Here is a 15,613-nt window from a genome sequence, read left to right on the forward strand (position 1 = left end):
TTTACTAGAAGGTAATGGTGGACAAAAGTGATCCTGACTAGTCTTTCTAGAGAGAGTAGTGCACAAAAGGAGTGGATGAAGGGGTTTTGTCTTTAATCAGCAGTTTAAAGACCTTTCTTTAGCAGGACTTTGAGAACATGGGGACCAGGAAACCTGAGGGCTGCTTTAACCCTTCTTGATTTGAGGGTGGAAAAACCTCATGTGCTTCCTGTTCTACCCAGTTCTGCAGCACAGAGGTTTCAGGTGATGCTCACATCCAACTGTTGCATCTAGTTCAGCATCACAGACCTTCCTGGGGGTCTCTTTCCTTCAGCTGCAGCTCCCATGGGGCTGTGACCTCTGGCACGTGGGAGTTGGACACATCATCCCAGGGCAGCTGCCCTTAAACTTGGCATTGAAAAACTTCACCCATGGTGTTATTTGTCATAGGAGATACCTCTAAACATAGGAGACAGGAACACCAGGTGCATAAGCTTCAGCATCTGGTGCTGGTTTTGCCACAGTCCCTGTTACAAAGGGCTGCAGCAGCTGTGTTGCTGCTGAATTTTTGGAGAGCAATTTTTTAACCTGTTTTGGTTGCCAGTTGTCTTCCTGGTAACGTTCAGCATTATGTAGCAAAGGGAGGTAGGAGAGTCCAACTGGTCTTTGAACTTGGTTTTGGAGGCTTAATGCAAGACTGTGCACAGCTCTTGATCCTTCACCTGGGGTTAAAGTGATTAAAGTGGTTAGTGGAACGGACTTGGGGATTTAAACTGGGATGTCTGGGCTTCTGTTTGTTTGCCTGAGCTCAGAAGTTTGGTGTTTTGTTTTCATCCTTAAATTGGAACTGCATGGACCCTGCAGCTGTTGTCTCCTGTGGCTAGGAGAAGCTCTGTAAGTCACTTAGAGAAAATGATTCAGTCCCTGACAGGCATCCAGACATCCCATCGTAATTGGAGCATGGGGTTAATGAGGTAGAATGACTTTATAACAGTGTTCCTGGGTCACCTTTCAAATTTCAGTGGTGCTTTAGACATGTGTTTCTGAAGTGTTCCATGCTGGGATTCCTTTCTGTCCCAAAAGATGAGGGAAATGGACTTCGTGTGATGTTCCATGTTCTTTCTTTTCCATCTGGCTATTGTAACGACTTCTCAAAGCAATGCTGCCTCCTCAGATACCTGGAAATAGGGACTTTGGAGGAACTTGGACTTTTCTGATGTTTTTGTCTTCTCTTTGCACAGAAGAGTAACATCTATTCATGCAATAAGCTTACAATCTGTGTTCATGCTTGTGGCCCACAAACAGATGCCTTAGTTTTATGTGAATCTTACTACAAAGAATTCTAGTGAAGAGCAGACTTTCTAATGTATTTTGGAGGTCTCAGGAGCACCAGCCCTGTTCAGAGGAGCTGCTCTCTGCCTTCAGTAAGGTGAAGCACCTGCCGTGTAGCACCCTAAAACTCCTGTGTGTGCTTCATTTGCAGGAAACTGTTTGTGGGTGGCTTGGACTGGAGTACAACACAAGGTAAGCCCTGGGCTCTGAGCTGCTGGGCTGGGTCCTGGGGAGCTGCAGAGCAGTGCAGATGTGGCTGTAAACAGCAGGGTCTGGATGAGATTCCACTGTTCTCCTCTGTTAATGAATAAAACTTTGTACAGAATTTAACTAGATGTTAATCACTTTTGGGTTTATATTTTCTACCAGTATTTGGTACTGAAGTTTTTGTCAGTACAGAAGGTGATGATTTTTTATCATTGCTTTATTACAGTGTTACTTTCCTTTTGTAGAAGTGACAATAAACCATTATAGACCCGTTGTTTAGAGGAAGTAGAATTGAATCATTTTCAGCAGATGAGTTTGAACTTGTTTGGCAGTTCACTTCTCTTCTGTGACCACAGCCTGCTGAAGTGAGTGGCCAGTTCTGTTTAATGTCTGCTGCTTTTTCTTCTTTTTTTTTTTAACAGAAACCCTTCGTAGCTACTTCTCCCAGTATGGAGAAGTCGTAGACTGTGTAATCATGAAAGACAAAACCACAAACCAGTCTCGAGGATTTGGATTTGTGAAATTTAAAGATCCCAACTGTGTGGGAACAGTACTGGCCAGCAGACCTCACACGTTAGATGGCCGAAATGTAAGTGGCTCTTGTCTTCTGTCTGTTTCTGCTCCAGACTGTTTCAAAGACCCGTTTCAGACTCTGGCTTCTCCTTTGCAGACTGGATAGTGTGGAAGTTACCTGATTGTTGGTTTTAATTATTTATTGTAAGACAGCTTTAACTCAATGCTTTGTGTCATGTTGTAGAAGCGATACTGACGCTAGCTTTGATCTGAGGAGCTGGATTTCAGCAGTGCTGTGTTCAGCTGCCATAAACCTAACGTTTAGAGCCATATTCTGCATGCTGAGATCTGACCAAACTGGAACTTCTTCCAGATTGATCCAAAGCCATGTACGCCTAGGGGGATGCAGCCAGAAAGGACACGACCGAAGGAAGGATGGGTAAGGAAAGATACTTGGTGTTTCCTGCCTCTTTTCCAAATTTTGGCTTGCCTTCTACCAGTTGGATTGAATTCACTTGGATTCTATCCATGTTTTAAAATCAGGAGTCAGCATGCAGGGCTTGAGTGTGAATTTTATGCCTGAAAAATATTTTCTCCTTGGATTTGCACGGGGAGACTCCACGTACCCCAGTGTGCTGGGGAGCACGTTGTGCCTGCAGCACACAGTCTGTGGGTGTGCTCTTCTCTCAGCTACAAGCAGTAAGAGCTTCTCCAGATCTTGGAACAGGGGTCTGGAAGTGCACTTGCAGGGCTGTGGCTCTTTTCCAGCCTGCTTCACACCCTGCAGGTTAATATAATTTCATTAGAAAATGAGGAAATGGCCTCAGAACACAGTCCCTAGTTTTTCTCATCTTCTGAAGAGCAGTGGCCGGGTTGTAACTGAAAATGCTAAAATTGGGGGCTCTGAACATGCAGTTGTGTCACTTGAATGACCAGGAGACTTCAAGCCTGGAGGTGGCTCCCCCTCTACCTGCAAGAGCCCACTGTTCATCTTTAACTGTAAAAAATGATAGAAGCAGCCAACTTTATTGTCCTTCTGACTGATGTTGTTTTTTTCTCCTTGATTTAGCAGAAAGGATCCAGGAGTGATAACAATAAATCAAATAAAATTTTTGTTGGTGGGATTCCTCATAACTGTGGTGAGACAGAGCTCAGGGAATACTTCAAGAAATTCGGAGTGGTGAGTCATTGAGCACGATGCAGTTATCAGTCAGCTGTGAGATGCTTTCCCTCCCCACTGCCTTTTCTCAGATTTTGTCAAGCTGTCAAATTTTGGTTAATTCAGACAAACTGATGTAGGGACGTTTTGAAGAGTTCTGTAATAAACTGTAGTAAACGTTCATCATCTCGAAATGTATCTGGCTGTTTGTCAAAATCTATTGCTGTGATAAGGGATTGAATTTGCTGCTGCTGGCTCCTCTTCTTTGAGTCTACCTGATGTCTGGTTCTCTTCCCTTCCTGCAAAAACTCCTGAGTTGGCTTAAGAATAACTTTTTCTCTTTTTGGTTGATAACTTGCAGCTTGGCAACTCAAAATTTTTTTCTTGGAGGGGAACAAAGTCCTTCAGTGAGGTTGTGTCTAAGGTCCTGTACAGACAGGTTAAGGTTTGTTCTCTCCTGCCACTATTTTGGTAACAGTAGTAGCTTCTAAATCATCATCTGGAATCAGCTGAGTTCTGTTGTCCCTAGAAAACCTCCCTTCTAAAGACAAACTGCTACTCATGTTACACACTTGTTAATTCAGTTTGTAACCTCAGACTGCAATTACTATATCCTCTGATTTTGTGTTTTATGTTGTTTTTTTTTTTCTGTTTAGTTTAATTCTCACTTATCCCAACTATTGCTGGATTTACTGAACTCAGTTGTGAATAAGTTTGATGACAATTGCCTGAGTTAAATTCAGGACTGTGCCAGTTAATTCTCATTTATCCCAACTATTGCTGGCAAAATACTGAAGTAAATTACTGAACTCAGTTGTGAATAAGTTTGATGACAATTGCCTGAGTTAAATTCAGGACTGTGCCAGTGGGTGTGAACTTGTCATCCTTGAGTGGCATTCACTGTGTGCCTTTGATGGTTTTTAATTACCTTCCTTTAAGGTCTCTTGGTGGCAGCAAAGGATTTGTTGGTTCTTTCTCAAGTGGCTAAGTTTATCAACAGTACTGTATTTAAAATTTGATCAAGACAATGTAAAAAAATACATCTAAAAGGCAATGGCTAAGAACTGTTTGTTCAGTTTGAAAGGCTGCATTCGGTGTGAATGGCCTGGAAAGCAAGTAGTGGAATTTTAACGACAGCCTGGAAATCAGGGAGTCTGTATGGTGTTGTTAATGAACTCTCCTTGGACAGTAGAGGCTCCTAGGTTTGGTTTGTGGCCACAGAGCAAGGAGACAAAAGCAGGCCCTGATCCCTGGACATGGTAATTGCCTGCTAAATAAGACCAGTGTGAAGAAGGGGATCCCCAGGGAGCAGTGGGGAGAAGGCCCAGCCCTGCCCCCCCAGCTGGTAACATCCCATGGGGTGGTGGAACAGCTTGAAAAGGGTGTGTTCTAGCTGTAAGTAAAAGGTGTGTTTGCATCAGATCTTAAGCTAATTTAGGGGATTCTAGTAAAAAATATTGTAAGATTAACTTGCAGGTGAAGGTGTGATTCTGTGACTGCACACGTGGTGACTGCTTGTCTGCATCTGAGACATTTAAAGGCAGTTCCTTTCAACCATTTTAATGCTGCCTTTGACGTAAATGTTACACCTCTGGTTTTGTTTAAATTGTAACTCCCCGTGGTGCTTGTTCTGAAGAAAATCCTGAAGCCCTCAAACAACTTGCATTTTCTGGTTCTTTGCATGTTTGGGTTTTTTTTAAGCTCAAGATCATGCTGATAATGATCATCCCTAACTTAGGGGTTTTTTGTAATGTCATTTAAAGCATCAATGTATAACTGGTGCTCTGTGCCACACGTGCAAGGGAGTAATTCAGAGAAGCTGTGCAAATTCTGAAGTGTGTTCAGCATTAAAGCTGCTTCTCACGTCGAGAGTGAAAATGTTTAAAAACAGAAAGTAATCTTCTGAGAAGCTGCTGGGGAGAGCAGCAGCCTCTGGTGTTTGTTTATAGGCTCCAGGGTGGGTATAACCAGCATAGTGACCTTAATGCTAGATTAAAATCTTAAATGTGATGAGACCCCAAAAAGCCACAATGTAGCAGCTTTTCAGAGCAGATGAACTGGGGCTTTTCTTAAGCCCCTGTGCAGAGCCCTGTTCCCAGCTCGTTCCCTGTGCCTGGTGTGGATTGTGCTGCCTGGAGTGACTGTTGATAATGCTCCCCTGGTAGCACAGTTAGTAGAATTTCCCTTCTCTCTTCCAGGTCACTGAAGTTGTAATGATCTATGACGCAGAGAAACAGAGGCCCCGAGGTAAAGGCTGATCTAGTTTGTCCTTGAAATTTCTTCATGCTCTCCTATAGTCAGATGGCAAACTATTTCACACCATCAGAAAAGGTAGACTTTTTTTTTTTCATGTGTTGCCTCAGGAAAAAGAATAATTCACTGGGCAAAGATCACTTCAAGTCTAGACTCTTCATCTGCAGCTTTAGTTGGTATCTATGCATTTAAAGTCAGATGTTTCATGTTCATTTTCTTCTTTTTTTTATTTCTTTTTGGCTAGTTTTTTTAGTTGAATGAAATTTGATTCTCGAGCCGCTCCTGTGGCTTAAGGTGCTATTGGGGGGGAATAGCACAGACTTTCCTCCTGTTCCACATGAAAGGTATGTTGGTGTCTAATTGCATGGGGGGGATACTCCAGTTCAGAGTATTTCTGAACATGGCTTTAGAACAGAATCCATCCATTACCTGCTTTTTGTTTTGGTTAAATGGCTTCACTTAAAATGAAAGAAAAACCACTTTCTAAACAACACGAAATAATTCAGAAGTACATCTATTTTTTGATTGGGATGTCTAATCCCTGTATGCTGGACTGCTTTTTTTTTTATTTTTAAGGAAACAAAACAAAACACCCTGGAAGTTTCACTGGACTATTTAATCAAGTTGGTAACCTTTGGTCAAAATATGAAGCAAGTTCCATGTCATCCACCTTCCACTGCATCTGCCATCTGTTTGACAATTAAGAGGCAATATTTTAAATCTGTGAAGCTTAGTTGCACTGACCACCTAATAGCATGTTCTACATGCTGGAGAATAGTTTGCCATCTGAACTTTCATTTCTCTTCTGACTCATTATTAAGAAATATATTCTTCACTTCATATTTATTAAGCTGTTAAGTCTTAGTTTTATTTTTAATTTAGACATACATCCTTAGTGACATATTTAAGTGTTTCATAGTAAAGTATGGTAATGTTAAGTAAGTTCTTTTCTTTTATTTTCTTTTCTCTCTGTGAATTGTTTGACTGTGATTAACGATATCTCTTTAGATTTCTTCTCTCTAGGTGATAATTTATCACAGAGGTACAGGCCAGTTCCACAGTCAGAGGAGGGACGGGCTTTGTCTTTTATTGGAGTGTAAACGAAGTTTCAATATATTTGTTTTTTTTGTTTTCTTGCTTTAGCTATCTTAATCTTCTTGCAACAGATACCTTTTCTTTAAGCAGAACATAAATTCATCTATTTAAATGCTCTGAAGCATTTGATTTTAAATAGAGGAGGCAGCAGAGACAAACATACGGGCATCTGAATATAATTTGTGGCTGAAGTTCTGAAGCATTTCAGTAATTATTTTATCATTGATACTTTTGTAATATTTAATCCCAGCCTTGCAGCCTCTGAGCAAAAGGTACTAAAACATCATGCCTGGTCTGGATTAATCCTGGTCTCAATTAATGGCTTCTCTGCTTAAAGCTATACTAAAAAAAAAAACCAAAACAAAACAAAACAGGGTTTTGGGTCCACTGACTAGGTGGGAGCTTAAAGCAAAAGTGGGAGACGTGTGCAGGTTTGAGAACCATCCTCCAGCATGCAGATGTTCTGCAGGATGCTCTGTCCCTTAGTTCTTCTGACTTCTTCAGCAGTGTTCTTGAATCCTGTTGCTCTGGCTTTCCTTTTTGTTCCGTTACATTCTTTGTGCAGTTTGGTAACTGAGTGTCATCTCCAAAAATGGCCTTGCTAGTCCCTGGGGGTGTGCTAGGGAGCATTCCTCCCAGTCTGTGCGTGGTGCTGCTGGTCCTGCAGCCCAGACAGGTTTTCTCTTGCCTCCTCTCTGGGCCGTGTGCTGCTGCAGAGCACTGCTGGTCTGTACCCTTGGCCTTTCAGCACGACACCTTGGTGACTGCAGGGTTAGACAATTTAAAAGACCAGTTCAATGCCATCTTCTGCTCCTGCCACTCTGAATTCTGCCTTCTCCCATTAACTTTTCCATCCTCGTGTTTTGAGCAGATCCCCCTCTGCCTGTCGTTTTACTGGTTTGCTGGTAGGAGGAGGGAAAACCATCCCCATTACTAATCCCTGGAGCACTCCTCTACCTCCAGCTTCTCCCAAGAACGCTGGGAACCAGATTCCTGGTTAGTGTCAGAGCTGCAGGGATGCCCTTGAGGAGCTGGCTGTGTCTCCAGGTGTCCAGGTGGTCTTTGGTTACTCGCAGCCCCTGCCCACCTCTGCTGGCTCTGCTGCAGGCAGTGCTTCCAGCAGCCTCCTCCCAGAGTGCCCCCTCCAGCCCCCTCACACCTGAGAGGAAACCACGGCCTTGGTGCAGGTTCTGCTTCTCGTGCTTTCTGTTCTGGGCTAAACCAACAACTGTGAAGTAATTTACAGGTTCTTGCTGTGTTTGTTCTCCTCTTCCCCTTGGCTGCAAACCAGCATCACTGCTCTGTTCCATAGCCCGCTTGGATTCCTGCTAAATGCAATTAGTTCCTCTAGTCTTCACTGAAGCCCTGTCCTTGGGAGAATAAAGCTACTGGATGATACATGTCATCACTTTCACTGTATTTAAAAATCTCATGTTGTTGGAATTTTGCTGTGTATTATACTCTGGTTTCTTCCCTGTTCCCTATCTTGTAGAGTTTGACCCCTTTAAATCTTTTTTTTCTTTGTTTGTTTCTTTCCTGGCTTCCTCTTACTCTCCCTGCTTCTCCCCCTCCAAACCCAATCCCACAATCTATTCCCCTCCTTCAGTCTTCTTGGAATCCAGCTAAACAAGCAACCCTTGTATGCAGATGGTTTCCATCATTTTTCTTTCCCATATCTTTCTAGATAAAGGCTGTGGTACTAAGTGTGCAATATAAATACAAATACTTTTCTTTTTGGCTCTAATACTCAGATTTCTAGTTAACCTCAGACAAATATATTGTGATGAAATGCTGCTCTCAATTTTGAGGCTGCTTTCATCACAGGTCAACAAAACTTCGTTTATACTGCCAGTCTCTTGTGTGTGGGAAATGCTAAGTTTTTTTCCTTTTTATTTTAAGTTTATTTTAGTGATGTCTTTTGCTCTTGTTGCTGACAGCAGAATTTGACCTGCTGGAATCTATTTTGGCCTGTATCTTTGTGTATTTTTTTATATATATAAACTTTTTTCTACAATAGGCCTCTTTGGGCTTACCCAACCCAGTTGGATAAGCTTCGAGAGACACTAACTGTTAGAGACTGTATTTCTGTTTAACGCTTTAGAGCAATATTTGGCTGCTGTCAGCACTAGCTGCAAAGCAAAACGCAAACCAAGGGGGAGATCTTGGGTTTCAGAGAAGCAGGAGTGCATCCATGTTCCATACGCTTCCGACGCCGCACCTCGGGTTTTCTTTCTAATTTTTATTGCTCTGCCCTTAGCTAATCTCCAGAATGGCACAATCCGTGTACTGCATGTGTTCTTACCTTTCCTGGGAGTCGGTTGTCACAGCAGCAGCCAGTGGTTGATGGCATGAACCAGGCTCTGTGTTCTGTGCAATTAACCACGATTTTGCCACTCTCTCGGCAGTGTCGGCAGCTACAACCTAAGCGCAGTGGTTCTCAAAGTGTAACTCAAAAGTGAGGGAGTCCTGGGGGCTGTGCTGCTTTTCCAGCATCTCCTGCAAGCGTTAGACACTCCCCCACGACCTTCTGGAAAGCTGCTGGGTTCAGCTGGGCTGGGATGGGCTGCCACCACCGAGGGCCCTGGTCAGATAAAAGGGAACGGGCCACCCCGGGGGAACCGGAGCAGTTAGCAGCAATGTCTTGGGCAAAAAGAGGGCCTGAAAAGCACCACAGATTTTTTTTTTCAACAGAAAACCAGCAGGAAATACAAGAAATACACTAGATGAAGGGCTGTGATGGGAAGTGTCGCTCTGGGTGTCAGCCACACTTGCCCAGGGGTGGGTTGCTGTGGCCAGGAGGGAGGTTGGCCACGTGCTTTTTCCAAGGTGTGGAAAACTTGAGAACCTCTGATCTAGGTTGTCAGTTTCTGAAGCTTCTCATTCATCCATGGAGTGGTAAAATTTCTCATGCTTTAACAGCTACATTTCAAAGACAACTTTCTTATTTTCCACGGAAAACATTCCCTAATTGGAAGATGGGATAAGGGATGGGAGGAAGTTGCTTTGCAGCTTTGGGCAATAGGGATGTAAGAGGTTTTTCTGGGGAGCCAAGTCTGACTCCAGGATAGGAGCAGCAAAGTTACCTGGCTTGAATCTGCTGTCCCACAAGTACTTTCTTCTCAGTCGTGTGGCACAGTTCTATTTATGGCTGTACTAGCACTTTTTTTTCCACTTCCTGGTAGGTGGGTAAGGAATCAAATCGAATTAAAAGGCGGTTAACAAGCTGAGTTTGTAAGTTGCATGTGTGAAACCAAGACGAGGCATTAATTGCCTAATTACAGGAAGTATCCATTGCAATTTTCTCAGATTGACTTTTTTTGAGACTTTAACACAAGGCTCGTTATCTGAAACCCCTGCTTGAACCCTTGGTCCGCCCCTAATACTGTTCATCATCCTGTTTTGTGTCACAACACCCTGCTACCTTGATTCACTCTTCGTCGTTGGCTAGGTTTTGGATTTATTACTTTCGAGGACGAACAATCAGTGGACCAGGCTGTCAACATGCATTTTCACGACATCATGGGCAAAAAAGTGTGTAGTTGTAGTTTTATTTTACCTTAAGAAAGAACCAAGTCTTGGGCAACTAGCAATTTCACTGGTGGGTAACCTGGGGGTCGGCTCAGTGCAGCGGGAGGACACCGAAACCCAAACTCGAGGCTTCGCCCACGGAGGTGGGGGAGGTCTTCTGAGTTTGCTGCAGTGGGTGAGAGAGGCAGTGAGCTGGTGGCTTAGCCCAGAGAGGAGACAGATCTTGAAAGCCTGAGGATTTAGGCTGTGGGCTGTGTTGTTTTGGGTCAGGCCTTGTGTGTACAGACCTGGGGGGTGCTCTGGCCGAGCAGAGCTCGCACCGGAGCGATTCCATCGCTGCTGCCTTTGCTCTGAGCACAAAACTTGGGTGCAGGGATAGGAAGGGAGTTGTTTCCAGCTGTTTGAAAACCAGAATCCCAATGAAATCTGAGTTGTTCAAGGCTTGGTTTAAGATACCACTCCTTCAGATGTATATTTGATACTCAAATTTTGAGGTGGTGTGAGACAATCTACTTTATATGTTCTGAAACTTAAAAAGAGAAAACAAAAAAAAAAAAACATCCTGAAGGATTGGTTTTTTAAAAAATTGGGTCACTTACTGTGAAACTTTGATACAAACCCACGTACTCTATATAGTATTTAACCACAATGCAGTTAAGTGACCTCTGGTTGTTTCATCTTCATACTGTGTTGTCAGCAAATGAGTGTTTGATAGGGAGGAATTTTTTAGGCTTGCTTTGATGTTACTCGGCAGGGAACGTGCTCATACCTGTGGAAAAAAAAAAAAGAAGCAAAGTAAATTGTTGCAGGACACCCAAGTTTTATGCAGAGACATAAGTTCTCAAAGAATTAACCACAGGAAATTTTGGTAAATGTGAAGTAGCTTCATGGTGTACCCACGGCTTTGAAAGTAAGTGTTCAAGCCACCTTAGAGCAAAGAGATTTCAAGGAAACCCAAGAGCACTGTCACTTCCCTGAAATGATTGCATTGTATAATTTTGCATTGCCTTTTAAAGTCTTTTCTATGTGCTGATACTTCATGAGCATTTATTTAGCCAGCGGGGGATGTGTTGTTGCCTATCAGTGGAGTTTTGGTTTGTTATGCAGTAAATAATGCCTTTTATTCCCATGAACTTACTTTGGGGTTGAGGGGTAGGCTGATTTCCCAAGGATGGAAATGAAGCAGAGGAAGAAATGTGCTTGTGCAATCAGGAACGTGAGGGCTGCTCTTGGTTACTGGTGTCCTCCCTGCCCTCTCTGAGCTCTCCCTGGAGCTGCCTCCAGCCCCCTGGGCAGTGCCAGTGCCAGGTCCTGTGCTGGATGGAGAGGGCACAGAGGCAGGGCAGGTCCCTGTGCCCTGGGGGGATGGAGAGCCCTGTGACAGCGCCGGGGTCACCTCTGCTGCCGCTGCTCAGGCTACAGCAGAGCCAGCTCAGAGTTCTCCATTGTTTCCCAGGCAGTCTTGGTACCAAAATGAAATAATCTATTTTTGTCTCCCCCCTCTCTCTTTTTTTTTTCCTTTTTCCTCTTTCAATGACATAAAGCACAGAAACCTGCAGTGTTTGCTTGGCGAGGGGCAGCGGAGACGCCTCGTGTCTTGGCGTGAACAGGGCTTTGGGCAGGTGTAGAATTCTAGCCTGGGCACTAAGAACATTGCAGGGGCATTTTTCAGTCCTCAGTTTGGCAGTTTGCTGCTTCCAAATGTGCACTGAAATATTAATGGCATTCCCCCCCATGGATGAACGACCCCCAGCCCCTCCGCTCTCCCCGTCGCCTCATAATCCCTCCTTAAAAAATGGTATCTCTGGCTTTCTGGTAATTAAAAAGGTATCTCTGAAACAAATCCATATGTTGTTGAAAGAGGAAAAAAAATTAAAATTGCAAGAAGGACTCTGCTTTTGTAAGCAATAACTGAATTCCCTCAAGGCAAATGTGTTAAGACTCATTAATTTGAGTCCTTTGAAAAATTCCCTCGGTTCCTCTCTGGAAAGGCCTTCAGCTGACAGAGATTTGGTTACTGTCATGTCTCATGTCCTTGGGGCATCTGGGGGGGTGTGGGGGGCTTTGTCCTTGCCTGGTGCCTGCTTCCTGTTTGTTCTCTGACATGAATGGTTTTTAAGACATGGCAGGAAGAATTCTGAATACTTTATTTTCCATACTACTCAGGCCCATTGATGATTGAGATTTATTTTCTTTGTACTCTGGCACCCATTAAAATTAATCATAAAATAAAAAAGGCTTTAATTCAGCATGCATGAGTGCTGAGAGTGTTTCATTAAATCAGAAACTGGAATTTTTTTTTTTTTTGGGGGGGAGAGGGAGGTTTATATTGAATGTGCAGCTTATTTTAAGTAGGTCAGATGCACTTATTCCATGGCTTGGAACACTAGGACACTTTATCTTTGAATAAAATAAGTTAAGCACTGTGGCTTACTAATTTTAAAAACAGGAGGGCTTTTGTCACTGACTTAACACAGTATGAAGATTTGCTTCTTATTGACTCAACTGTCCATTTTTATTACTTGCATGTTTGTTTACTTTTTTGTTAGATGTAATGTAAGATTCTCTTATCACATCCATTCCCTCTGACATTGTTTGAGTTAATTGAGATTCTTTAAGCGTTAGCCTGGGGAAGGTAAGTCTTTATCTTCCATTAGACATTTAAATAAAACCTTAAGTTTAAAAAACAAACAAACAAAAAAAACAAACAAGCAAATGTGTGTTTCTCAGGTATGAGCAGAGCTGAAATTGCAGTTAGATGGGGTGGGCTTAAACTGTAACTTCCAAATGAACCCCAAACGTGTTGGAATGGTTAAAGCATTAGTACCCTTTTTCAGAGCGTACTCTTTACTCAAAGTTGGCTTTTTTTTTTACTGAAAACATCATCTTTGTAACTCTTGCCTTCAATGTTAAGCTAATACATAAATAATTTGAAAGATTATACTTGTTTTGTAAGTGAAGAGCCGTTGTAAGAGGGTACTGCTGTTTTAAGGTTAAAGCCAATGAACACTGCACTGTGATGAACCAGAAGTAATTTGTAGGATGTGTTTTACTTGAAATACTTCAATAGTAGGACTTGTAATGTCTTAACATCATATATATTGTACCTGAGAAACATTTTAAATTACTGGCCTTAAGTTTAATAATTAAGTATTTAGACATAAGTCATAAGATGCTAAGTGTAGTCTTAAGTGTAATTAAGGGTGCGTGTGAAGGGAAGGGGGGTGTCTGAACCTGCCCCATCTCTGCTGAACGCTGGCTCTGTTTGTTTAGGTGGAGGTGAAACGTGCAGAGCCCCGGGATAGCAAGAGCCAGACTCCAGGGCCGCCCGGCGCCAGCCAGTGGGGGAACAGGATCATGCCGAGCGCTGCCAATGGCTGGGCAGGTCAGCCCCCTCCCACCTGGCAGCAGGGATACGGCCCCCAAGGTATGCCTGGAGTCCTCTGTGGGGATGCAGCATTGCCAGGGTGAGGACAGGCTGAGAGCCCTGGGGCTGAGCAACAGCTGAAGGGCCCCGGGGGGCAAGAGGCTGGGGCCAGACTCTGGTCAGTGGTGCCCAGGGACAGGACAAGGGGCCACGGGCACCAAGCGGAACCCAGGAGGTGCCACCTGAGCAGGAGGAGAAAATTCTTTGGTGTGAGGCCTGGAGCAGCTGCCCAGAGAGGCTGTGGAGTCTTCTGCTCTGGAGAGATCCCAAACCTGCCTGGATGTGACCCTGGGCACCCTGCTGGAGCAGGGGGGTTGGAGGAGATGATCTCCAGAGACTCCCAACCCCCCCACGCTGGGGTTCTGTGATCTTGGAGCTGCTGTCACAGGGTCTTGCCTTTACAGCCAGCTGCTAATTTGTTTTTCTGGCAAGTGAGGATATTCCCAGGCTTGTCAGTGCTATTGTTCTGCTTGGCTACTGACAGCAGAACTAAAATTCCACACTTCAGCCCTTCCCAAGGCTGCCTTTCCCAAAAAGCTTGGTTTCACCAGGCAGAAGGCAGTGAGTTGTGCTGAGCCTAGCGTGTCCCACGCAGTGCTTCACCTGCTCAGTCTGGTTCTGCCTCTCCCCAGACAGAACTTTGTGGATGCAGTAAGGTGGAGAAGCTGCTGAGGATGCTCAAGGTCTCAAGCTGTGACTCCAGCTGTGGGGTTGCAGCCTGCCTGACACCCTGATGAAAAATCTTACTGAAATGCAGGTTTTCTGGGATGCAGCAGCTTCGAAGGAAGCTATAAGTAAAATTTGAAAGGGATGAGAGAAAAACAGATGGTCTTGTCTTTGGGTTTTATTGCTTAATGTAGCCTTGAAAAAATAACAAGCAGCTCTGGGGCTGGTGGTGGTGCAGGGGAGCACTTACTGCTTATCATTTTCTTGATTTAGCTGGAACCCTCCAGGGCTGGAAGGAGCAGCTGTGTGTGTTGGGTTTGGTGGCTGTAACACCCACCCCCTCCCAGATTCTGAAGACAGGATAAATATGCTGAGTTCACCCAAAGACAGTTTTGATAACTTGTGGAGAAATAGGGTGCTGTAATTGAGTTGAGTTTGACAGAACAGAGCCTGGCTGGCTCCAGCAGATGAGAAACACTCACCTGGGGGCTGAGGGGGCGTCGCTGCCTCACCTCCTGCTCCAGCCAATGGCCCCTCGGGGGGGATCACTGCAGATGGTGGTGTTCTGCTTTGGAAACCTCAAAAATAACAAGGATAAACCCAGGAGCATATTAGAAAATGCTTTGGATGTGTCCTCTGCTCTGGCTCTTGGTGTTTCTGGTCTTCACACGAGCAGAGTTCCCTGCACTGAGTGCACTCACAGCTCTGGAACACTCCCTCCCGTTTGAGTTGGGGGCTGCTCTCTCTGCTCAGTGTTATTTGCTGAAGGACTCAAATCTTTCCAGAACTGTGTATTCAGAAATAGTCCGAGACACTTTCTTGGACCATAGAAATAGATCAGTGAGGTGCACGGGGAGGATACCCAGCCTACTCCAGAGCCCAGAGCACCATCAGCTGGCTTTAAATCACTCCTGTTCCACCGGTGCAGCTGCAGTGTGTGTGTAAGTTGCTCTCTTTGTTCTTTTTCAGGGATGTGGGTGCCAGCTGGACAGGCAATTGGTAAGTATGTTACATGGGACCAGTTTTGAAAGCAGAATCCTGCTGAGCGAGGGTGCATTTCCTGTAAGAATTCAGCAGTTTGTGGGTTTCTGTAGTATTCAACCTACATTTAAAAGCTTGATTGAATCTATCCTGAAAGAAGGCAGGAGAAGATGGTGTGTTCTTAACAAATCAGCAATGGGAGCTGACACAGATCCTGCTGTTGCCAACCACAGTAGTTTGTTATCAAGGAATTGCTTTCTAAACTGCAGTTATTTACAGCAGGGATACGTGGAGGACAGAGATTTCCCAAAGTAAGAATTCATAGAAGGCTGGGACTGCATCTGAAACCCGTCACACAGCTTCACCCCATCTGGAGGAGGCTGTGCAGCAGCTGCTCATGGCCTGCTGGTTTCTCTTGGTTCCCCAGGTGGATATGGGCCACCCCCCCCCGGGAGAGGAGCGCCGCCCCCGCC

At 44.4% G+C, this 15,613-nt stretch overlaps 1 protein-coding gene across 1 annotated transcript in view; it reads left to right on the forward strand.

Moving 5' to 3' along the window:
• Positions 1–1,462: 1,462 nt before the first annotated feature.
• Positions 1,463–15,613, forward strand: part of DAZAP1 (DAZ associated protein 1) — a gene marked incomplete at its 5' end in the record, with an annotated part of 17,288 nt that continues 3,137 nt past the window's right edge. The window contains 9 exons of the mRNA XM_008947487.1: positions 1,463–1,503; positions 1,941–2,107; positions 2,405–2,470; positions 3,101–3,211; positions 5,389–5,437; positions 9,987–10,069; positions 13,340–13,493; positions 15,129–15,158; positions 15,568–15,608. Coding sequence (XP_008945735.1) covers positions 1,463–1,503; positions 1,941–2,107; positions 2,405–2,470; positions 3,101–3,211; positions 5,389–5,437; positions 9,987–10,069; positions 13,340–13,493; positions 15,129–15,158; positions 15,568–15,608 — 742 coding nt within the window. The remainder of the gene's footprint in view (positions 1,504–1,940; positions 2,108–2,404; positions 2,471–3,100; positions 3,212–5,388; positions 5,438–9,986; positions 10,070–13,339; positions 13,494–15,128; positions 15,159–15,567; positions 15,609–15,613) is intronic.

The sequence above is a fragment of the Merops nubicus genome, unplaced genomic scaffold (assembly GCF_000691845.1).
Source record: "Merops nubicus isolate BGI_N331 unplaced genomic scaffold, ASM69184v1 scaffold44539, whole genome shotgun sequence".
NCBI classification, from domain to species: domain Eukaryota; kingdom Metazoa; phylum Chordata; class Aves; order Coraciiformes; family Meropidae; genus Merops; species Merops nubicus.